The 24,521-nt window shown below is 37.5% G+C and overlaps 1 protein-coding gene across 4 annotated transcripts; it reads right to left on the bottom strand.

Annotated features, from left to right (window-relative positions):
• Positions 1–2,340: 2,340 nt before the first annotated feature.
• Positions 2,341–4,784, bottom strand: LOC136201658 (uncharacterized). 4 transcript variants are annotated; one of them, XM_065992255.1, is made up of 4 exons: positions 4,626–4,784; positions 3,481–3,676; positions 3,320–3,383; positions 2,341–3,086 (listed from the first exon to the last, which is right to left on the bottom strand). In XM_065992255.1, the coding sequence occupies exons 2-4, from the start codon at positions 3,639–3,641 to the stop codon at positions 2,778–2,780; spliced, it is 534 nt and encodes a 177-aa protein (XP_065848327.1). In that variant the 5' UTR covers positions 3,642–3,676; positions 4,626–4,784; the 3' UTR covers positions 2,341–2,777. The 4 variants fall into 4 exon arrangements, with proteins under 4 accessions (XP_065848327.1, XP_065848328.1, XP_065848330.1 ...); XM_065992256.1 differs by having other exon boundaries at positions 3,481–4,033; positions 4,626–4,766; XM_065992258.1 differs by having other exon boundaries at positions 4,586–4,727.
• Between the last annotated feature and the right edge of the window lie 19,737 nt (positions 4,785–24,521).

Raw genomic sequence — 24,521 nt, 5'->3', positions numbered from 1 at the left:
AATATGTCAGTTCAGTGATGTTTCAGTTCAGTAATATTTTAGTTCAGTGACATTTTAGTTCAGTGATGTTTTGGTTTAATAATACTTCAGTTCAGTAATGTTTCAGTTCATTGATGTTTTAGTTTAATAATACTTCAGTTCAGTAATGTTTTAGTTCAGTGATGTTTCAATTCAGTAATGTTTTAATTTAGTAATATTTTAGTTCAGTAATGTTTTGATTTAGTGATGTTTCAGTTCAGTAATATTTCAGTTCAGTGATGTTTCAGTTTAGTGATGTTTCAATTCAGTAATATTTCAGTTCAGTGATGTTTTATTTCAGTAATATTTCAGTTTAGTAATGTTTCAGTTTAGTAATGTTTCAATTTGGTAATGTTTCAGTTCAATGATGTTTCAGTTCAGTAATATTTTAGTTGAGTAAGGTTTTAGTTAAGTGACGTTTAAGTTTAGTGATGTTTTAGTTCAGTGATGTTTCGGTTCAGTGATATTTTGGTTCAGTGATATTCAGTTTAGTAATATTTCAGTTCAGTAGTGTTTCACTTCAGTAATGTTTCAGTTTAGTAATATTTCAGTTCAATGATGTTTTAGTTAAGTAATATTTCAGTTCAATAATGTTTCAGTTCAGTAATGTTTCTGTTTAGTAATGTTTCAATTCGACAATGTTTTAGTTTAGTGAGGTTTCAGTTTAGTAATGTTTCAGTTGAGTAATGTTTCAGTTTAGTAGTATTTCAGTTCAATGATGTTTTAGTTCAGTAATGTTTCAGTTCAGTAATATTTCAGTTCAGTAATGTTTCAGTTGAGTGATGTTTCGGTTCAGTGATATTCAATTAATTAATATTTCATTTTAGTGACATTCCAGTTCAGTAATGTTTCAGTTTAGTAATATTTCAGTTCAGTGGTATTTCAGTTCAGTGGTGTTTCAGTTCAGTAATGTTTCAGTTCAGTAATATTTCAGTTAAGTGATGTTTTAGTTTAGTAATGTTTCAGTTTAGTAATATTTCAGTTCAGTAATGTTTCATTTGAGTAATATTTCAGTTCAGTAATGTTTCAGTTGAGTGATGTTTCGATTTAGTAACGTTTTAGTTTAGTATCGTTTCAGTTCAGTAATGTTTGAGTTCAGTAATGTTTCAGCTCAGTGATGTTTCAGTTTCGTGATGTTTCAGTTCAGTAATATTTGAGTTCAGTAATATTTCAGTTTAGTAATGTTTCAGTTCAGTAATGTTTTAGTTCAGTAATATTCCAATTCAGTAATGTTTCAGTTGAGTGATGTTTCAATTCAAAATATTTCAGTTCAGTAATATTTCAGTTCAGTAATGTTTCAGTTCAGTAATGTTTCAGTTCAGTGATGTTTGAGTTCCGTAAAATTTTCTGTTCAGTGATATTTACGTTACGTTACATTACGTTTGTGTAAGGATATAAATCAATTGCATGAAGAGAGTAGTATTTAATACGACATCTAAATGGATGACGTTAGAAATTTATTATTGTCATTAGTGTGACATTAGAATATATGAATTATAGAGATGGTAAGTTTAATGATTGTTTATAAATAAATTTTTTTGAAAATAATTGTTTATAAATAAATGAATGCTTAAAGAAATAAAAAAAATTAAGGATTTACAAATTGATCTTGGAATCCTAAGGATTTACAAATTCAGTTTACAATCCTAGAAATTTATAAATTGAGCTTGCAATTCTAAGGTAATAAATAAGGGGATAACACCATTAATTAGAACATCATTAATGTTGTATTTGGTTATCATAAATAATGTTGTACATTCTCAATGTCAAACTTTTCGTGTTCCCAATGAATAATCATTTATTAAGATTTAATGTATATAACATTGATTAGACGGATACAAAATTACTTAAAAGAATACGTCTTTTTATGTAAAATAAAAACATCCGGAAAAAAATTATTTCTTGGAAGTTGGTTATATCTTGAGGAAAAAGAAAACTTTTTTCAAAGCACAATATTCAAAGTTACAACTGACATGTCATCAGGTAAACCCATTTTAATATTAAATCACAACTTAAATCATGGACCACTAGATCTTGATCCAATGGATATTAATCACTCACCACCCATGGAGATAATTTAGTGCTCACCATTCAAACCAACCTCATATATATATATATATATATATATATATATATATATATATATATATATATATATATTCAGCCAACACATCTAACATTAATATATTAAAAGTTCCTAATAGTGGTTATGGAATGGAATTGAGGCAGTTAAATTGATCTTACAGGGAGTATTAAACCTGCTAAAATTGATCAAGTACAAAGACTATTAAACCTATATATTCATTTTATTTTGTGCGGCCCTTAATTAGAAGACATCCATTCATAATTTGATTAATTACATTTACACAGTACACGAGCAAAATTCAATCACCAATAGGCAACTATATACATAATTTTTACATGGCGATCACAAATGAAATCAAAAAGAGCCCCTTTTACTCTCTCATCTTACACTACAAAAGGAGCTCTATGCTCTCAAACGCATCTGGACCTCTTAACAACACAAGGTAGGTTTTTTTCCTTCCCATTTCTTGCACCAATCAAACTACTTACAGAAATATTAGCATTGATCACCACAGAAAAAGAAAACAAAAACATTTCATATTTACACTACTTTGTAGCTCTCGACTCACCAAAAAGATTCAAAATTTCCCTCTTTTCTTGTTAAGTCCAATTATGTTTTGTAAATCTGGTCGCATTTTTAAGCTTCCTTCTATGTACACTTGATTTTATAAGTCCTAAGCCATTGCAGGGATGCTGGAGTTCCGACGATCCCTATTCAGGCAATCAAACCCTTCTACTCTAACTGCAGCTGGTTTAAGCCCATATTTCATTCTCACACAACCTCCTTTGCGAGATGATGATGATGATGGAGATATCGCACCCGATGGTGATGGAATTGACAATGGTGAGAGTGTAGTGATTTTCTCATCTCCAAACCGGGCATCTTGGGTTAAAGGATTACTGGCTCGAGTAGGAGGAGACCCACAAAAATATGGAGGTGAAGCGGCTACCTGAGTTGCAGCTTGTTCAGCCCCATGACCCTCCTGATACAGAAAGATCTAAATCAATCGCAGGTTTCTTTCTGTGAGAAATTACTTATGCTCATAAAATAAGAGGAACTGAAGCAAGAACTGCTGTATCTTGAGAAAAAATTAGCTACCAAACAGGTTACAAACAAAAAAAACACATGGGGATAGTTGGGATGTACAGCTCTTGAAGTTACATACATTTCAAATAAGAATATGAGTTAATTAGTAAACAATAACAGTATATCTACCTTCATGAGGATAATGTCCAGAAGCTCTGCCCCAACTTTTGAGTCGCATATCTCTGCTTGGTAACTGTCATTTAACACAAATTGAAAAGGGACCAGATTATGATGCATTCATTAACAACTAAAATCCTATAAAAAGATCAAGAAAGTTATTACAAAATTACCCCATGTACCATCGTATAGGCCTAATGGGACTGTTAGCGAGATTTCCAACTCTTCGAGGTTTGGGGCAGACAACAGGACCCTTGGGATCACAGATCGAAACCAAGCCTAATGTCTCATCACAGGAGGTAACAGCGTTCTTCTGAAGATTAAAATGATTCATCTTCAAATTGTTCGTGTAATTCAACAGTAGAACGCCTATCAACACAACAGACTATATTAACTCTAAATTATATCTACATAGCTTAAAAAAAAGGAACTAGCTGCAGTGAGCAAGTATAGAGATCAAATCAAATAATTAATCATTTAACTCATAAATATTCAAAAGACACAAGACAGCAAGATATAACACTATAAATTCAGATCCATCCAAGAAAACGCAATTCTATCATAAAGATCTACGCAGATCAACTATAGAAAGTGTCTTAATCGTGTTCAACTTCGATGGTCTGCAAAATTATCACCACCAAAAAAAAAATGAAAAACATAAGAACGTTCAAATTCGTTTTGATTCCTTGTCACCATTGAACTTTCATCCACCTTCCACCAACCAAACTGCAAGAAATCACATGATTTGATGAACTCCATGACAGATCTAAGCCCAAAGCTTGTCAAAAGAACAATTTTGCGCAAAAAAAAATGCAGTCAAAATCAAACCGATCATAATGGAAATTTGAAAACCCAAACTTTTTTTCCCTTCAGGACAAGTATGGCTAAAACCAAAGGTAACAAAAAAAAACATATACAGACGGGATAAGAGAGAACAAAGAGACTACAAAAATTTAACCGGAATTGTTAAAAACCTAATAGGAATAAAAGCTCAGCCGTGAAACCACCCAATAATCAAGCCAAAAAGAAAAAGGGAAAAAAAACAGCAAAGATAAGCCAGATCTGACCCAGAATTAGAATTGAAGTTCTTTAAAATTTAAAATTTTGTTTAAAAAAACAAAATAAAAGGAGTACAGATGTTGAGGTAAGAGAGTAGTAACCATAAAATAGTAAGTCAAGATCTGCAAATTAAAAGGGAAGTTTGAATCTCAAATTGTAACCATCAGCATAAAAAAAAAATTAAATAAATAAAAAATAAAAAAAAGAGAGAAAACCTACAGGAAAATATGTAAGACAAAGAGGAGAGATCGTTAGAAACCTGGAGGAGTCCTCCGGGGAGAAGAAAGCCACAGGCGATGCCACGACGGAGAAGAGAACGAAATGAGGCTGAGAGGGATTTATAGAGGAGGAAGATTGAGTGAATGGGTAGTTGTGTGTGGACTTGGTAATTACAGTCAAAACGTTTGCGTTTTGTCACAATTTGCGATGTTTCTTATTTCTTTTTAAGAAAAAGGAAGATAATGGAATATTTTGTCTAGGCATAAAGTCTTCATACTCGTTATACCAAATCAATTGGGTCCTCGTTATTTTAAAATCAATAAATCAATCCATATTCTTTACTAGGCCACCAATTGAACACTTGTTGATAGAGAAAGATTTCTATCAAATTCGACGAGGGGCTCGTCTTGTAATCTAGTATCTTGTATCTCCTCATTCATCCGTCTAAAATCTAAAATCATCATCTTTCAATTGAATTACAGTTAGGGGTGCAACCGAGCCGAACTCTAGGTAGGCTAAGTATTGGTTCGTTAATATCTCGAGCTGAGCCCTCTCGAATGGAGCTTTGACCGAGCCGATCTTTGATCGAATCTGGCCGAGCTTTGACCGAGCTGAGCTTTTATCGAGCTTCTAACGAGCTTTAACCAAATTCATTATATATGCATAGAATAAGTAGCATAAAGGGCGGCCCGGTCGCACTACGCGTCCCCGCTGAGCGAGGGTCCGGGGAGGGGTCCCACCACAAGGGTGTACTGGGGGCAAAGCCTTCCCCTGCCAATTTATTTGGCATAGAATAAGTAGCATAAAAAATAAAAAAAGCCTCATAACATACTCCATATGAGTTTAAAATATTTATAAAGAAAAACAATCATGTTATTGTCGAGATTCTAAAACAGTATATGGTACTTGTGATCGGAAAACTTGTGATCGGAAAATACAATCTTGGAGAAAAATTTCAAACAATAATATTGTTGGGGGTAAATGTAATTTTTACATTTATTTACATTTTTACCATGGGTTATAATTATAACATATGTTTGCTAATTTTTACATTTATTCGTATTCAAACCATAGGTATTGTTTGTCATTTTTATTATTTTTGTGTAAAAATAAAGGAAATAAAAAGAAAAATAAAAGAAATATAAAATATAAAATCAAAGTGGGAAAATGCATTAAACTAGCTTCTAAGTGTATGAAAATCCGGAATTGGTCACGGGTCACTTTTGATTAAATTATTCGGGGAGCTAAACATTCAAGAATTTCTGAAGTGAGCTCAGATCCAGAAAATAGACGTCTCCAGCTTTCTGGATCCATCTTCAGCAGCACCATAGGACGAACACAAAGAGAGCAGGAATTTTACGAAGTCAGCTGCAGAAACACAACACAATTTCGGGTCAAACTTCACAAGCCAAGTTGAGGCCTAAAAACAAGGAAGCGCTACTCCATTTTATGCAAAGTGGAATCATGGCATGAGTAGTGGGTAAGTGTGTGGTTAGTGGGGGCAAATCCTTCCTATAAATAACCTTTCTTCCTCTTCATTCAACCCCCTCCCCCCAATCAACAACCAATCAATAAATACAAAACCAAAATCAATACCAAAATAATCAATCCAATACAAGAATACACAACACATATCAATCCAATTATCAGATATATTTAACCTATTCATATCTTTCTAGCTAAATTTGGTCCCAATTTGGTCCAATTTCATCACTAAACACAATTTTCAAGTTTTCGAGTCAATTCCAATCATTAATCTTTGATTCTTATCATCAATTCTAGCTATAATCACTATAATCTCAAGCTTTTGTTCATCAATTTGAACATCAATTTACAACAGCCCCCTTTTTGTCCAATTTTAGCCACTAGAATCGTCCCTCTCGGTCCCTGATTCGGTATAATTTGCTCTTTTCCGACCAAACACAAACCCGATTCGTTTTCCTACTCAAATTCACATCCAAAAACTCAGTTTCCTAGTCAAAATATCAATCTTATCATAGCAATCTCAATTTCCAAAAATATTCAAGCCCAATCAATTGACACCACTAAACACACATCTTACTCAAGTCAAACATCGGTCTCGGGATAACGACCTCAGGCAGACACAACGTTTCAACGCGACGCTTTGACGCAACGGTTCACCGCTTCGGTTAATTCATTTCAATTATTCATTTCCATTTCAATTACAATCATATTTATTGCTTTTGACATTGTGGATATGAACTTTGCTATTTGTCTTGGCTGTAATTATTTGCTATTCGGTTTATTGTAACCCAAAACTCTCATTTTAAAGTAAATATAAAGAAAAAATTCCAAAATTCTTGTGTTTGCTTTATTATTCTTACATTTTTAACTACTGAAAACTATTGGTCCAATTCTAGTTAAAGTTGTGCTGACGGCAACTAGGAATCCAGGGAAACATTTTCACAATCCTTGCTTTTCTCGTACAATTGTTTGATTATTAGTCAGTTATCCATTAAACATAGGCGCATATCTATAAAAACCGTTTTCTTAAAATGTAGGTTGAGAACCTAATTCTCTAGCACGCCCGCATTTTTCCCGCACAAGTAAAGGTTGTAAAGGGAATATTTTTGTTACTCAAAAATATCGTCAACAATTTCTGGCACGCCCAGTGGGACCGATTACATATTTTTGGTTTTTAAAAATTTTTATGTCAAAATTTTTATATACACTGCATCAGATCACTTAGTTTAAAAACTCCTACGGTTTCATAAACTTTGCCAAAAAGTTTAAAATATTTTTTCGTGATCCTAGCTTTCTTAAGCAACCTTTTTCCCGAGGCTTTGCCATATTTACAATTTCATTCAAAATTTTCAATTGATTTTGAGTCATATTTTGGTTGATTTTCCGGTTCTACAATTTTAATTAATCAAAATCATCACATTGATTTGGTTTTACATTTGCGAATATTATTTGACTTGTTCCTTGAAGTTCAATTTGCAAAATCTCATTTACACACTTAAAGTTTTCTATGCATTTAGTTTCAACCGGTTCACACTTTTGGTTACCAAATTTTAACCAAACTTTATAGAATTTTTTCGAAAGTTTACACACGCAGGATGGCTCCTAGAAAGACAGGAAAGGAAGTGTCCGATAGTAGCAACGTCTAGGGACAAGAAACACCCAAAGATATCCCAGCCGTCGGACAGGTAGCTGAGACAATTAACCAGTTCGAGACCCAGGATGGACGAACAGGTCGACTAGAGAAAGACCATTTCGAGCTCATTATCGAAAGGGCCCTACAACAGCAACAGGAAGTGATGGAAAGGGCTAGACGACTACAAGACCAAGCTGACATGAAGTGGGCGAGGACGCTCACTCAGATTATTCGAGCTGCGTATACTGAGGCCGAACCTATGAAGGTTGCAGGTAAAGCCCCAGTTGTGCAGGAAAACATCAGTGTTGTTGACCTGACTTCAGAAATCAGCAAAATACCTGAAAGGTGCGCTGAAGCTGTAATGAAAGCCAACAGCAGTGCAGCTGAGAAGGAAAGTTCACCAGCTGACCAAAAATACAAACGACCTTCAACTCGTAAAGAAAACATGAAATTCAACGAGCGAGGTGACAGAATTAGCCCGGATCGTGGTTCGGCCCCAATGCTTACACCAGCTGCGCATTACAAAGGGCATACAAGGATGGACAACAGGGCAAGCAATTATAATGACTACCCCAACCGCAACTGGGGGGGGGGGGTAAAAGTCGCGATTATGGTTATAATAAAAATGCTCCTGTGCAGGCTGATCAGGTCAATGACGTGGACGATAGACAGTGCGTCAAGGATGTGGTGCGAGAAATTTATGGGCCTAACTTAAGAGAAATTTATCGCCCCGAATCTCTTAAACCATACCCTAGGCGGATTGACCAAAATTTCCCTTTTCCATATAATTTTAGAATTTCTGACTTTACATTGTTTTCAGGGGAAGAAGGTCAATCCACGATGGAACATATCACACGATTCACTTTTTAGTGTAGCGGACTTACTTCGGAGCTGAATTTTGACATGTTTAAGCTTCGGCTATTTGCTGGTTCTTTTACAGGGCCTGCATTTTCATGGTATGTTGCATTGCCTGCAGAATCTATCAATAGCTAGAGGCGAATGGAGGATGCTTTTCATGCACACTTCTACAAGACGGAGCCCGAGGTGAGCATCGTTGAGCTAGCACGTATGGTTCAGCGCCAAGGTGAGTCAGTAGAAGCTTTTGTTAATAGATTCAAACGAATGAGGCATAGATGTCGTGTCAATTTGCCTGAAGTTGAATTTGTTAGGCTAGCTCAAAGGGGTTTAGACTTTGAGAATCGTAAAAAGTTCAAAGGAATAGAATTTCGTGATTTTTATGATCTTATTGCTAAAGTCACGGAATATGAGGAACTGATGCGAGAGGATTATAGGAGGAAAAAGAATTCAGTTGGTAGCTACCATCAGGAAACTCAAAATTATGAGACTGCAATAGCCGAGATGGTTGCCACAGGCTTTAAAGTCTGCCCCATGTTAGCTAAGAATTCGCAGGTACCGGAGGTGGTGAAAAGGAGCACCAATGTGCAATACACATTCGACACCTCCAAAACAGAGGAAATATTTGATTACCTAATGCAGGAGGAATTCATTACCTTTCCCTTCGGACATGTCATTCCGAAGAGGGAGGAGATTCGTGGAAGGACTTACTATAAGTATCACAATGCATGGAGTCATAACACTTCCTCTTGTTTTATTTTGAAGAATGTTGTATAGGACATGATCGACCGAGGAGTTCTCCAGTTTCCGACAAAAAAGGCGAGCATGCTGATGGACGATGATCTGATGCCAGCAGTGGCAATGGTCAACTCCACCTCAGTGCAGCTCAAGTCTAGGAAGCAGGAATTTACAAGCTTCATCCACCAGAAGCTCAGTAGAGCTCCAATGACTCGACAGGTATGGGCACCGAAAGGAACCATACCGCCAAGGTCAGTACGGAAAAACCCAAAGAGGACTTGGGGGGTAAACATAAAGATAAAATAGAAACACCCCAACATCATCCTAGATTCATTGTTCCATCTGCTACGGTGCCGAAAGGCCAATGGCAAGTGAATCAGCATAAGAAATTTCCAAGACCTCTTTCAAAAAATCAGAAAAGAAAAATAAGAAAGAGAAAGGCAGAAAAAAGAAAGAAAGAACAGATAGAAGGGACTAGTACAAGCCCTAGCACTAGCCCGAGAAAAGAAAATGAAAAGAAAAAGTCTGATAAGATAGATAAAATAAAAGTAGGGGATTTTGTTATCCACATTGGATGTGCAGCCACCTCGTTAATTTTGCCCTCAAGCTTCCGAGGTGAGAGTCCCAAGAAGAGGGTACATGAATGCGCAGGCGAATCAAGTGGAGTTACGATTAAGGCTTCAGCCTAGGATCGTGCGAAGAGAGTTTATTTTGATAAACCCACTCCTAAGATGACGCGCCATACCATACCATTATATGTGAAAGCTCACATAGATGGCAAACCAATATCTAGAGTGCTGATTGACAACGGATCCGCTATCAACATAATGCCACTAAAAATGGTGTTAGCATTGGGAAAATCAGAAGAAGACATCATGACTTCTGAGGTCGCAGTGTCAGCCTTTACTGGAGAGGTTGCTAGGACATTCGGAGTTCTATCAGCAGAGCTGACCGTCAGTTCCAAGACTTCAGCACTGCCTTTTTCGTAGTGAATTCATTAGCCAGCTATCAAGCTTTGTTGGGAAGAGATTGGATTCACTCGAATGCTTGCATCCCGTCATCCCTACACCAACTGATGTTGTTCTGGAAAGGAGACAACATGGAAGTGATTGGGCTAACAACCAACCATTCGATACCCGATCCAACATGGCAGAATCCAGATTGTACGAGCCTAACATTGGTCCAATCAAGGCGGGACCTAAGCAAAAGAAGGCACATACCGAACATATCAAGCATATGTTCGAGTCAACTGCTGTCATGCCTCTCCGGAGGCAGACAAGCACCGAACCCATCATTGAGGAAGTCCAATTGATTAGGTCCCGATTAGAACAAAGAGCGGTAGCATCAGCCGCTATAGCAAAATTGAATGCACATCAAACGATCGAAAAATTGCATGGTGAGGAATATATGGAGATTGTAGATATAGAAGTGCTAGAGGAACCAGAATCAGTAGCGTAGTCGCTAGAAAAGGAAATCCAAATGGAGGACCTAGAAAAGGTTAATCCGAAGTTAGAAGACGATGGTACAATGGCCGTTGACCCCTTGAGGAAGTAAATCTGGGAACAGAGAAGGAACCTCGACTAACTTATATTAGTAATCTGCTGCAACCTGTTCTAAAAGAAGGCATCATCAAGCTGCTCCACGAGTACAAGGACTGTTTCGCATGGAACTATGATGAGATGCTCGGACTTGGTCGAAACATAGTTGAGCATAAGCTGCCTATCAATCCAGATTTTAAGCCATTCAAACAAGCTTCTAGGAGAATGAGCAAGGAAGTCGAGGCAAAAGTCAAGGTATAAATTGAAAAGTTGCTCAAAGCAGGTTTCATTCGACCGGCCAAATACGCAAAGTGGCTCTCTAACGTGGTCCCAGTAGTCAAGAAGAACGGGAAGGTACGAGTCTATGTAGATTTCCGTGATCTCAACCAAGCAACACCGAAGGATATCTATGTCATGTCCATCGCAGACATGCTGGTAGACGCTGTATCTAAAAATGCAATTATTTCATGTGCTGATTGTTTTGCAGGGTATAATCAGATTAAGATAGCTGGGGACGATTTCGGTGCCCGGGGTCAATCGGAACATTCGAATGGGTTGTGATGCCTTTCGGACTAAAAAACACTGGAGCTACTTATCAAAGGGCAATGAACGCGATTTTCCACGACCTACTCGGGGTATCAATGGAGGTCTATGTGGATGATATCATCATCAAATCCAAAAAGGAGTCTGACCACGTTGAGCACCTCAGCAAGGGTTTCGAGCGCATGAGAAAGTACAACCTCAAGCTGAACCCTCTGAAGTGTGCTTTTGGAGTAAAGGCGGGGAATTTCCTTGGTTATCTAGTGCACCAATGAGGCATAGAAATTGATGGAAACAAGACCAATGTGATCCAAGAAGCTCGACCGCCGAAGAATAAGAAAGAGTTGCAGCAGTTCTTGGGCCAAGTGAATTTTCTCAGAAGATTCATCTCAAACTTGGCAGGGAAATCAAATGTGTTTTCTGAGCTCTTGAGACTCAAAAACGAAGAAAAATTCAAATGGGAAGACAAACACCAAGCTGCATTCGAGGAAATCAAGAGATACTTGTGCATTCCGCTAGTGTTAGCTCCCCCAAAGGACCAAACACCATTCAAACTGTACATTGCATCAGTTAAAGAGTCGATTGGCTCAAGATAATGATAGCAAGAACGAACAAGCTATTTATTATCTCAGCCGCTCCTTACTGCCTGCTGAGACATGTTACAGTCCGATTGAGAAAACATGTCTCTCATTGTATTTTGCATGTACAAAATTACGACATTACTTGCTTAGGTCGAAAGTGTATGTAATTTCTAATACAGACTTGTTAAAATACATGTTGAATCAGCCCATTATGTCTGGAAGAATTGGGAAGTGGCCGTTGGCTTTGACGGAGTTTTCCTTAGTCTATTTGCCGCAGTCGTCGGTGAAAGGGAAGGCTATTGCCGAGTTCGTGGCGGATCATCCAACTAGCTTCCAATATCCAGAAGAACAAGAGCTACCGATCTATCTAGCTCGAAGGGAACCTTGGATTTTGAAGTTCGACGGCTCAAGTACGGAGAGTTCTAGCAGAGCAGGAGTAGTAATCACTTCCCCATCCGGAGCCAAGACAATCCTATCGGTCAATCTGGACTTCGAGTGCACAAATAACCAAGCGGAGTATGAAGCTTTGATTATTGGGCTCGAGATCCTAATTGATTTAGGCGCAAAAGAAATCAATGTGTTTGGAGATTCGCAACTGGTAATCCGACACCTAACAGGAGAGTACAAGTGTGCAAGCATGTCTCTAGTGCCATACTTTGCTTTCGTCGTACAACTGCTTGACGAATTCGACGATGTTGACCTTATTCATACACCTAGAAGTGAAAACTGGGAAGTTGACGAGTTAGCCCAAATCGCTTCAGGAATGAGGATATCAAGGGAGACAATGTACAAGTTGGTGCTCATCAAAAGGCAAGGGCACCCATCAGTTGCAGAAAGAGGAGTTCAATTAGAGTCATTCAACATCGGCGCTAATATTCCTCAGGATTGGAGAAAGCCATTCATCGAATATCTCGAGGATCCTGCCCAGAAAGTGAAGTACTAGCTCCGCGTTCAGGCCAAGAATTACATGATACTGGCAGGGGAATTGTACAGAAAAAGCTATGACGACATGTTGCTGAAATGTCTCGGTTTACTGAAGGCAATGGAGGTTATGAGACAAGTACACGAGGGTATTTGTGGCGCACAGCAGTCCGGGAGAAGAATGAGATGGGTCATCAACAGACACAACTATTTCTGGCCAACAGTTCTCCGAGATTGTATGACTTATGCCAAGGGGTGTAAGAAATGCCAGATGTATGGGCCAATTCAGCGAGTACCTTTAGAAGAACTACACACTATTATCAAACCTTGGCCTTTCAAGGGTTGGGCGATTGATCTAATCAGAAAGATCTTCCCAGCATCCTCTAAAGAACACTGCTTCATTATTGTCGCAACTGACTACTTCTCGAAATGGGTAGAAGCGGCTCCGATGAAGAGAGTAGGCCAAGAGAATGTCATCAAGGAACATCTGATCCACATGTTCAGAATTCTGGAGTCAATCACGACGGACCAAGGGACAATGTTCACCAGGGAAGACATGGAGGAATTCATGGACGAATATCGGTTCAAGTTGATTCACTCGATGCCTTTCTATGCTCAGGCGAATGGACAAGCAGAAGCTTCTAACAAGATTCTCATTGGTATTTTAAAAAAGATGCTAAAGGAGAATCCAAGGGAATGGCATACGACCCGTCAGAGACTCTATGGGCAATGCGAATGACTAAAACCAGAGCTAATAGGGCAAGTCCTTATTTCTTAATGTTTGGTCATGATGCAGTGCTGCCGATGGAGGTTGTCATCCGATCTTTATGAGTAGTCCGACAGAACGAATTGGAGCCCGACAATTATTTGCAGGCAATGATAATGGAGTTAGAAGACCTGGACTACGAAAGGCAGAAAGCTTTCGACTGTATATGGGTTAAGAAGAAGAAAGTCAAGAGGATTTACAACAAGAAGGTCAAAAAGAAAGTCTTTCAGGAAGGTGACTTAGTTTGGAAGTTAATCCTGGCAATTGGTCTAAAGAGTCACGAGCTTGGAAAGTGGTCACCTAACTGGGAAGGACCCTTTCAAGTTCACAAGGCACTTTCAGGAAATGCTTACTGGCTAAAGAGTATAGAAGGAGAATTACACCCACGGTATATCAACGGTAAATATTTGAAAAAATATTACCAAACGATGTGGGATGTGGTTAGTCCAAGGCAACAAAAGCACTAAGATTAACCAGTGTAATTGTTGGGGTTTAGTGTCCTATAGACAATTGTTCCAGGATATAAACCTACTGTAAATGAATTATTCTTTATGTCATTTGTTTTAATAAGATATGGTTTCATAACTGTATAAAGGCAACCTCTTTTAAAGAACTAAATAAGTCTAATAAAAGGAAATCCCTAAGTTTATTTAAAGTGATTATAAAGTGTTCATACAAGCATGAAGTGAGACAAAACATTATAATAAACTAATAAACTTAAAACCACCCCAAGTCAAGTGATATGTTTTGAATAGGGATTGACATAACACTGTTAAGACTTGCATGTAACAATGTTTTCTGTCGAGACAGAGAGCTGATCTCACAAGCTTCAGATATGCAGATATCTGGACAGTTACATGGATCCAATGAAAGGGTTCATTAGGATTGGGGGCCCGACTTGAGATAACAGGATGGGTAGATTTATCCTTGTCACCTGTTCATCTCATTGGGATTAATAGGTATAAGTAATCCTAAGACTCAAAGGAATGTTAATTAGTGATTCTGGATTATGGAATGTGATGCTTTGATCCTGTTGTAACACGATCCATAACAGGGATGACTCTGGGGTGTGTACGGCAGACGTTGGGTATCACAGGAAGTAATTGCAGGATAGTTAACATTGGATTGAGCATTTGTCACTCCTGATAAATGGGAGATACGTCCAAGGATCGCTTGTGGAAGACTTGACTCTAAATCCTTGCAAGGTGATAGCTTAAGACTTGAAATGTAGATTTCACTTAACCTATCTAATTGGAGTTAACTCGGCCTGTACAAGTAAACCGGACGTCTCGCTATATGTGACTTGACATTACCCATAGTCATAATATTCTGTTCAAGGATGTAGTTGATAAAGGATCGAATTATACTATAACTAATACGGAAAGGTCAACGACGGAATCAACCTGTCTTCTTATAGCTCTGGAGGAATGTTTCGGATCTGCCAATCATAGTTCGCGTACTCATTCCGTTATACAAAGATTGAATGTAATTTTGAGAAATTAATTTAATGGTTGTATACGGCTAGAAGCAATAAGAACCTAATGGGTCACACATAAGACTTGGAACCCAAAAGAGAAACAGATGTTAATTAATTAACGGAAGCCTAACTGAGTCCACTAAGGCCCAGTAATATAGGGGGGCGATTTCTATGTGTTGTGACACATAGGGAATTAATTTAATTTTAAACAATTATTATTAGATTATGATTATGGATTAAATTAATTATAGGATAAATAAGTTATGAGGTTTATTGAGATTAAATTGCTTCTAATTATTATCCTATTAATAAGTTATTATTATCTTTATATTTAGATATAATTATAGATAATAACAATAAGAGTATTATTCCGAATACAACTCTTATTCAGTAACCTAAATCTATCTGACTAGGGTTTAGATAGAAGAGGCTATATATACCCTCTTATACTGTAAATTTCGGCCATGCTTCCTATCCCAGAGAGAGAGAATTTCGACCCATACTATAGTGGATCGTCTTTCACCGCGTGCTTCCGAATCAATTGATTTCATCTCTTTCCTTTTACTTCTGATCTTGTGTTGATTAATTAGAGGCAATCTATCTTGATTGATATTATTCGGTTGAGTTCTAACATCGTTTTGATTTGTGTTTTGTTTTGTGCTCGTGAACTCGGATTAAGAGTTGAGGGCACTTCGCTTGCAATAGTAGATAGTTCATCAAAAGATATTTCATTCTATCCCTCTTTATATGAAATAACGATTAACGGATCTTGGTTTAAAGGAAATAGGTTAAAATTTTTATATTTCCGCTGCTAAATGTTTGCCTATTTTCCTTCAGTAATCACACCCTAGCTTAACACGCTAGGGGGGTAGTTATATGGGGTTAATTTCTGTTCACAGTTGGAGGTGAAAAGGAAGCATATGGATACAGGGAACCTAGCCTATTTTCGCATGGAATGAGGAGACTGAAAAATCAGGTTCTATCGTATTGCTTTAATTCATTACTTTTTGTGATGTACATATGTGATTAGAATCTTTTACAAGGCTTTAATTACATCATTTATACGTTTTCTTAATTTTGGGCAAATTTAATTGATTGTCGTTGCTTATCAATTGCAATTGATTAATTAAGTCCTAGTTTTACTTTGCTGTAGTATTCTTAGTCATTCTTATTTTTGAGTCATTGCATAATTAGAATTAGTTTGTCAGTTTTCATTTACTAGCTAGTTATCCTGTTTATATACATAGACTAAGACTACAGTGCTGGAAGTGAATACATACATCATGAGCTTATGCTCTACATTCTCGAATATTAGTAAAAGAATAAAAGAATAGGTAAACAAATGTACCGGTCAAGGGAAAGTAGAGCAAGGCGTGCTCTAGACTGGGCCAACCAGGCCACACAAATGTCATATGCTAGCCGCCGCTGTTGTAAGCCTTCTGCATGTTTCTTCTCCAAATCCTTGTACTGGGCCATCAGACAGATCTTCTCTGCCTCTAACTCCCGGTGCTCGAGTGGAAACCAATACCTGAACTCAGCTGCAGCTCTCGAAAGGCTCCCACGCTCTGTCCTCAGTGCGCTTAACTCAATCTCCAGCTCCCGAATCCGTGCATCTTTGGCCTCAATCTCCTGAAGACGCTGCTGATCCCGCTCTTTGTTTGAAGTGATCAAAGGCAGTGGTGCCAGACCTCGCCTCTGTGATTAGCCTATCAGCAGTCTCTCTAGCTGCAACATAATCCACCCATATATCCTCAAAATACGCCCTAAAGTCTGTGATAATCTTCTTCCCCGCATCATCATCTATGCTACTAAGGATGACTTGGAAGTCCCTCTCCATATTCCCTATCTCATTTATATCCCAAGTATCCGGAGAAGACTTAACCAGTTTGGCGATGGCGTTCTGGGCTTTCATTACTGGGTCGGAGCTAGAAGCAGAAGTAGAGAGTGCATCCTTGGAGAAGGAGAAGTCCAGGCCCTCAAATGGATTGTCAAGATACAAATCCAGTGGCTTGAGGCAGGAGTTGGGAAGGACGGATTCCTGCATCAATTTCAAGCAAAAACAAAGCTAAAATCAAAATCTGATCCATTTTGCACAAACACTGAAAGCAAAATCGGGGCAACAGTAAGACAAAGGTTTGAAAGCAATGTAATCATCTTGAAATTGCACGGAAAGAGCGAAAATCAAGCACACGTTGCATAACACATGCCCTGGGAACAAGTTCAAGTCGTTTGCAAGTGTTGAAGTTAAAAGAAAAGCATGGAAATGACAAGAACAAAATCCGGGCAGCAGCTATATCATGCGGAAAACAAGAAGAAAACAAGTCTAAAGTCATGCCAAGAAGCTAAACGAAGGCACATTGATGACACTAATTGGACTAGCGACAAAGTTGGGACATTTACAACGTAAAAAAGCCAAGTTTAAAGCTGTCAAACATAAAGTTCTATCAAGGTATGTGATACGGAAAGTTTATGCATTATTAGGTTTACTGTTTTATTGTGTGCAGGTTTGGCCTTATGTTTAAGCAACATAAAATCAAACAAAGAAGGCCGAATTATTTGGTGATCAAGTGCGTGAGCTACCATATGCTTAAGAGCTGCAGATTTCACATACAAGCTAGTCCTAAAATTCAGAAATGTAAGGCAAGAGGATGGAAGCCTAGAAAAGCAAGGTTCGGATCAAATCTTGATCAAATGGGGTTCGAGTTTCTAGCAAATCAAGGTCTCAGTCTTTGGGTCAAGCAAAACAAAATTTTAAGCAGCAAGCAATGTCAAACTGAAGCATAAAACATCACGAATCTAACGAAATTTCGGCAGCATTCTGGCGTAAATTAGATTAACCCCAAAATGCACGAGTGCTAATTCAACAAGCAAATCACCATTTTGCATCACTTGCAATCATTTGAAAGCCTCAAACATCAAAGTTGAATGCATAAATTAACTTCTCGGGTGCCTCGTCCGGCCAAGCCCAAGAAGGATCCCAAAAGAGAAGAAAACATACCTGAGAATGGAGGCCTGAGACGATAATCTCCAGTGAAGAGGAGGTAGGAAGCAGCTCACGTGCAGGAGGATCTCGTGCAACATCTGGTGCACTTACTGAAGCATCGACATCAAACCTCTCAAAGGAGAAGGTCGAGAGACTCGCTGAAGCAATAGGAAGAGAAAGCTACGTAGGTATAGGAGCACGGCGGAGCACAACCTCAATCTCATCATCCGCAGCTCGAGGATCCTCTCCGACGAACGTATCCTCGAAAGGACCAGTCTCCTTCTTACTAACTTCAACTGCATTAACTTGCACTGCATCTCCAGAATCACCAGAAGCCTCATCCTCCGTCTTTGTGAAGACAATCGGATCAGAGGGGAGATTATGATAACCAAATCCAATCCAACATATCCGAGAAGATCGCCGGGTTCCACAGTTAAAGACAGGTTTACCTCTCATAGGCTCAATAGCTCGCCACTTCTCACTCACTGGCTCTAAGATGGAACTTCCACTTGAAGCTGCAAGAACAAAGTCTTAGTTAGTTAGTTCTTTATATAAAAAAACAAGATTGCATAAAAAGAAAAAGAAAAAGACAAAAAATATATATACAAGTGCAATCAAGAAAAATGAAAAGTAAAAAAAAATAAATAGAAAACAAAAGAAAATAAAAGTAAAGAAAAGCGAAGCTAAATACCCACAGGAGGTACAAGTACAGCGAAGATAGGCTGCCACCACTCATTAAACGACAGTTGAGCAGAATCAAGAACCATGGGAAGATACCCAATGATCTGACTATTGGGACTCATCAATGTCATCATCTGAGGCATTCGCCTTCTGATCCGCTGTAGGGAACGGAAGAGGAGAAGGAACGCATTGAAAGAAGCCTAGCTGCCTTACCCACAAGCACGGGGCATAGAGGACTAATCCTTGAACCGGAGCCTTCGAGTTCCTGTTCTTCGGAAATCCATGCACTAGGTGACGAGTGCTGCAGAACCTATCAGAATGGTCTTGAGCCTCAAAGTACGTGGTAGCCCATCTCGGTAGAAAAGACTCTCTAGACACGCTGAATAAGAACAATCTGGTGGTATTCGGCCTCGCCATCCGAAAGAAATGGACCGCATCCTCTTGGGATAGCTCTGAAGAAGCATAACTGGCATCAACTCCCACTGAGCCTCTAGACGGATTGGCACGAACTGTCGCCAACTCAAGGAAGTAGTAGAATATCCATAGCTGGAAGAACCACAGCCCACCTCTGATCATCGATAAAGGCTTCTCCTTAATCGTCCTCTCCAATCTGTGGTACACATTAGTAAGCAGCATGGAGCACAAGTTCAGACTTTGCCCTGCAACCAAAGCCTTGGCTATGTGGAAGATGCTAGGAGTAGGTCTGCCTCCTAGAGGCTCAAAGAGGAACTAACTCAGTAAAATCTAGACGAAATAAACATGCCCAACATCACTGACGGTCCGCAGCTCAGGAAACTGTGTCATCACGGTACAGTACTTGCCAGCTAACTGGACAGATAAAGACTGTAGCTCAGGAAACAGGTCAGTATGGATCTGCCTAGGAATCTCAGCCTCACCCATAGGCAATCCTGTGATTGCCATCACATCTCTGAGAGTCATACACATTGGCCCCAGAGGAAGCATGAGAGAATTACATCGGGTAGACCAGAAGTTAAGAGCCCCAGTGATGACGTTGTGGCTAAGGAGGAACTCATGGCATGGCAGCTCAATGAAGTTGTAGATGCCCCATTCCTTCCATTTACTTTCATAGCTCGGCCTGAACCTGTCAACAAGCTTCTTCCACTCAGCCGTATCCCTAGGAAAGACAGGATATGTGCTCTTTTTGGAGCCAAGCGGAAATAAGGAGCTATCCAGAAAGAGCCACAGGTCTTATGCCAAAATAGGAAGCCTGAAGAAGAAATTAAGAGAAATTTAATTGATTTTTCAAGTTAATTCAAGGAAAAGTTGATTCAAAGGCGCAGTTTTTACCTTCTTCAAGCATAATCGTTGTTTGAAGTAGGAGGAAGGCTCAATGAGATGAGAATAATCAGTATTAACTGCAAAATTATTCAGACACAGAGGGCAAAAGCTCAGGTACACGTTTCTTACTTTAAAAAAAATGCAAAAAATGTAAACCGAATTTGCCTAAAAGAAAAAAAACCAAAATAAATAAATAAGGCAGATAAAAGATATTCGGTGTAAAAAAGAAATAAAATTTGCTGTAAACCGCAGAAAAACACAAAGATTAGCAATTCACAGGTTCAAAAATAAGCCAACAAGCTTGAAATTGCATGGGAAAATCAAAATTACAGGCATTCCTGGTATTTTCCTAGCCTTAAATTTCAGTTTCTTAGCCTTAATTTAAATAATTAAGCCATTTTTACACCTGCTGTCTTCTAGCCTGTCAACATGTTCAAAGCAAATTTTACAACAAACTCAAAAACCATGAGGCCAAATACCAAATTAACCCTTTCCTTATCCTAAAACTTCCTTAATTCTGCCTAAAAACCTCAAATTCCAATCCTAGAAGATCAATTTCACCTTATCTAAACCCAATTTATATCCATTGTTCACCATTTACAAACTCCATCACAATAATCACACCAATTTCAATCCTAACCTTGACCAAATATGATTTTAAGCATGCCCGAACGCCTAATCAGGCAACAAAAACAAAATTAGATCAAAATTCAACTATGCCTAAATCTGTAGAATCATGTAAAATGGTGCAAAATCAAGGAAGGAGACGAAATTGGAAAGGAAAAGAACTTACCCGTGGAGGAGGAGGCCGACACTGTTCACGACAGCAAGGCAGCGACGACGACAAGAAGGAATTCTGGTGTGAAGAAGGAATTTCATCACTAAACACAATTTTCAAGCTTCCGAGCTAATTCCAATCATTAATCCTTGATTCTTATCATCAATTCTAGCTATAATCGCTATAATCTCAAGCTTTTGTTCATCAATTTACAACAGCCCCCTTTTTGTCCGATTTTAGCCACTAGAATCGTCCCTCTCGGTCCCTGATTCGGTATAATTTGCTCTTTTCCGACCAAACACAAACCCGATTCGTTTTCCTACTCAAATTCACATTCCAAAAACGCAGTTTCCTAGTCAAAATATCAATCTTATCATAGCAATCCCAATTTCCAAATATTCAAGCCCAATCAATTGGCACCACTAAACACGCATCTTACTCAAGTCAAGCATCGGTCTCGGGATAACGACCTCAGGCAGACACAACGTTTCAACGCGACGCTTCGACGCAACGGTTCACCACTTCGGTTAATTCATTTCAATTGTTCATTTCAATTTCAATTACAATCATATTTATTATTTTTGACATTGTGGATATTAACTTTGCTATTTGTCTTGGCTATAATTATTTGCTATTCGGTTTATTGTAACCCAAAACTCTCATTATAAAGTAAATATAAAGAAAAAAATTCCAAAATTCTTGTGTTTGCTTTATTATTCTTACATTTTTAATTACTGAAAACTATTGGTCCAATTCTAGTTAAAGTTGTGCTGACGGCAACTAGGAACCCAGAGAAACATTTTCACAATCCTTGCTTTCCCGTATAATTGTTTGATTATTAGTCAGTTATCCATTAGACATAGGCGCATATCTATAAAAACCGTTTTCTTAAACGTAGGTTGAGAACCTAATTCTCTGACACGCCCGCATTTTTTCCGCACAAGTCAAGGTTGTAAAGGGAATATTTTTGTTACTCAAAAATATCGCCAACAGATATATATATTAAACTTTGTAATAAAAAAACCTAATTGTCTCGCTAAAGACTCAAATGTCTAATTTTTTTTTTGTATGAGCTAAATCTTATTTGAGTTGTGAATTGTGATGAAAACTAAGAATAACCAATGAAATATATATTAAATATACATATATAATGAAATATATATATATATATAATAATTAAAAATAATCGAGCCTGCTCGCGAGCTTTCGAGCCCAACTTGAGGAAGCTCGGACTCAGCTCGTTAGTGCTCGAGCCGATCCCGAACTCGAGTCGAGCCCTATCGAGCCGAGCTTTGATCGAGCTTTCACGGAGCCGAGCTCGAATAGTTTACGAACTACCAAGACTCATTTGCACCCCTAATTGCAGTTCTAGTTGGATTTGATCTGAAACTGAATCCTATGAATTCTGCTAGCTAATAACACCTCTTATCTAAACACATCAGTAATGGAGATTATTGATTGCAGTATTAATTACCGTAGTAGAAATTCTTAATACAACGATCACTTTATCTCCTAAATTTGTATAATGAGTATAAAGTCCTTATAATCTTTCCATAAAAAATTATGTTATTTAATGTTTCAATATTAGCCGATGAATCTCTAAATAAGAAAGAGAGACAGGAATCGGCTTGGTACCCAATCAAACGAGCATTCTCCATATTTAACGTTAATGTGTTTCGTCCGAACATGGTTAATGGAAATATGGAATTATTAGTATGCAATACACTTTGCAACTTGCATAATTCAATTGAATATGAGGAAGCATGTATCTAATTTTGACGGTATAAAGTTTGATGTTTAGCACTGTTGAACATGTGTTCAATTGTTGACTTTCCTAAAATATATGAACTGATTTGATGATTTTAGGAGAATAAAGACTCAATTGATTTAATGTGTATGGATTAAGAGTTCAATTGAGTTTTATACCATTTTATCTACATCCAAAACTTATTTATAAATTTCCAAATAATATGTGATTTATAATTTGCAAAACACAAATATTACGCTCTTTTTGTTTTATGTTGCATGCTTTTCCAAATTTATGCATCAACAAATGGAGATTTAATAGGTTCTTCCATATAAAATTACTAGAATTATAATTGTTTTCGTTAGGAATACATCTAAAGCATAAATGTAAATAATAAAATTTAGTGTTATTACATGAAAACAAATTTAAACAAATAGTTTCTAAAAAAAAAAATCAAGAAATAATTAAAAACAAAGATCAATTTTTCTTGAATCATTAGAGCAAACGAGTTAAGATAGATACTTGATGAAAGGAAAAAATATTAAGAACTTTAACAATAATACTTTCAAAATTATAACTAATTGTGTGGGATGTAGATACAATAAAGGATGCATACCATATGAATGGCAAAGATGTGTGTTTCGCTTCATAAAGGACAGTGAAGGCGATCTGGGAAACAAAAAGGTTGAAGATATTAAGAACTAAAAATGCAGATGTGCGTGGACAATGAAGATATCAATAGTAATACTTTAAAATTAAATGTTCTCAAAAGTAAAATCAAAGATTTTTTCCAATTTTTTCCAATTAAATCCCTAAACCTCAATATCATTAATACAAATTGAAAGGTTTTTATGTCTTTTTTCATGTGGGGTTTTATGTATTTTACACATATTTCTTATTATGACACGCTCGTTTTTCTCTTTATGGGGATGTGTCACGCGTATTTTGCATGTGTTTTTATCTTTTTCTGTATAGTTTTTGTTTTAGCGACTCTACTTGATATAATTCGATAAAACAAGTAATTAAAGCTATTGTCGACAAAACGACATTGCACTAGTAAGGATATTTGTGTCATTTGACTCTCTTTTCCTACCCTAATCCCAACATTCTGCCTCTAGTTAGGTTCTCTTACTCTCTATTTGTTCCCTTATCCTCCTACCTCATATGGGTCCTATTACAAACTTTGTAGATTTCCCTATCATGATCCATCCTCACATCATGTTTTGGAACAAATCATGCAGATCGAGACGCACCACTATTGTCCATTTTCATCTGCAATTTATCAATCTCTTTCTAAATCATTTCTGTTTCTACACGACATAACATTCAGATTAATGCATCATATTTATCTACAATGCGTCGGGTGCGTTCATATGATATCAGTATTTATTTTGACTTTTGTCTTTATATTCATTTTCCAATTTCCTTTTTATATCTGGTGGTGCAATGAATAATCCTAGTTTACTAATATCCCATTTGAAGATTGATGTCATTTTTTTTTTTGCATTTTAACATCTTTGTTCGTCTGATACTTATATTTATCTTTCTTTACGACTTCCTTTTCATTTTCCATTCTTATATATGTGTTGTCGCAATTAATATTTCTGATCTTTGATTTCTATCCCTTGGTGTTTGTTTGTATTTTTAGGACCGACATCGTGTCTATTCGCATCTCATCGAGTGCATTCGTCCAATGCTAATACTTTTGTTTTCTAACAACTTCATATTTGGTTTCGCTTTCCATTTTAAATTAGATTTCGTATTTACTATTTTCACTTTGTAATTTCTTACTGGCTTTAGTTCCCAATTGTGTTTTCTCAACTAATGTTGTATGCACTCATTTAGGCCAGCTAAGACGGCTGCGCTCGGACTATTTGTAGTGTTAAAATAGTGGTAGTTACAACTAAAGTGTTT

Source organism: Euphorbia lathyris, chromosome 1 (genome assembly GCF_963576675.1).
Source record: "Euphorbia lathyris chromosome 1, ddEupLath1.1, whole genome shotgun sequence".
NCBI lineage: Eukaryota > Viridiplantae > Streptophyta > Magnoliopsida > Malpighiales > Euphorbiaceae > Euphorbia > Euphorbia lathyris.
The sequence above is the reverse complement of the archived record's forward strand: the minus strand, read 5'-3'. Positions and strand labels throughout refer to the sequence as shown.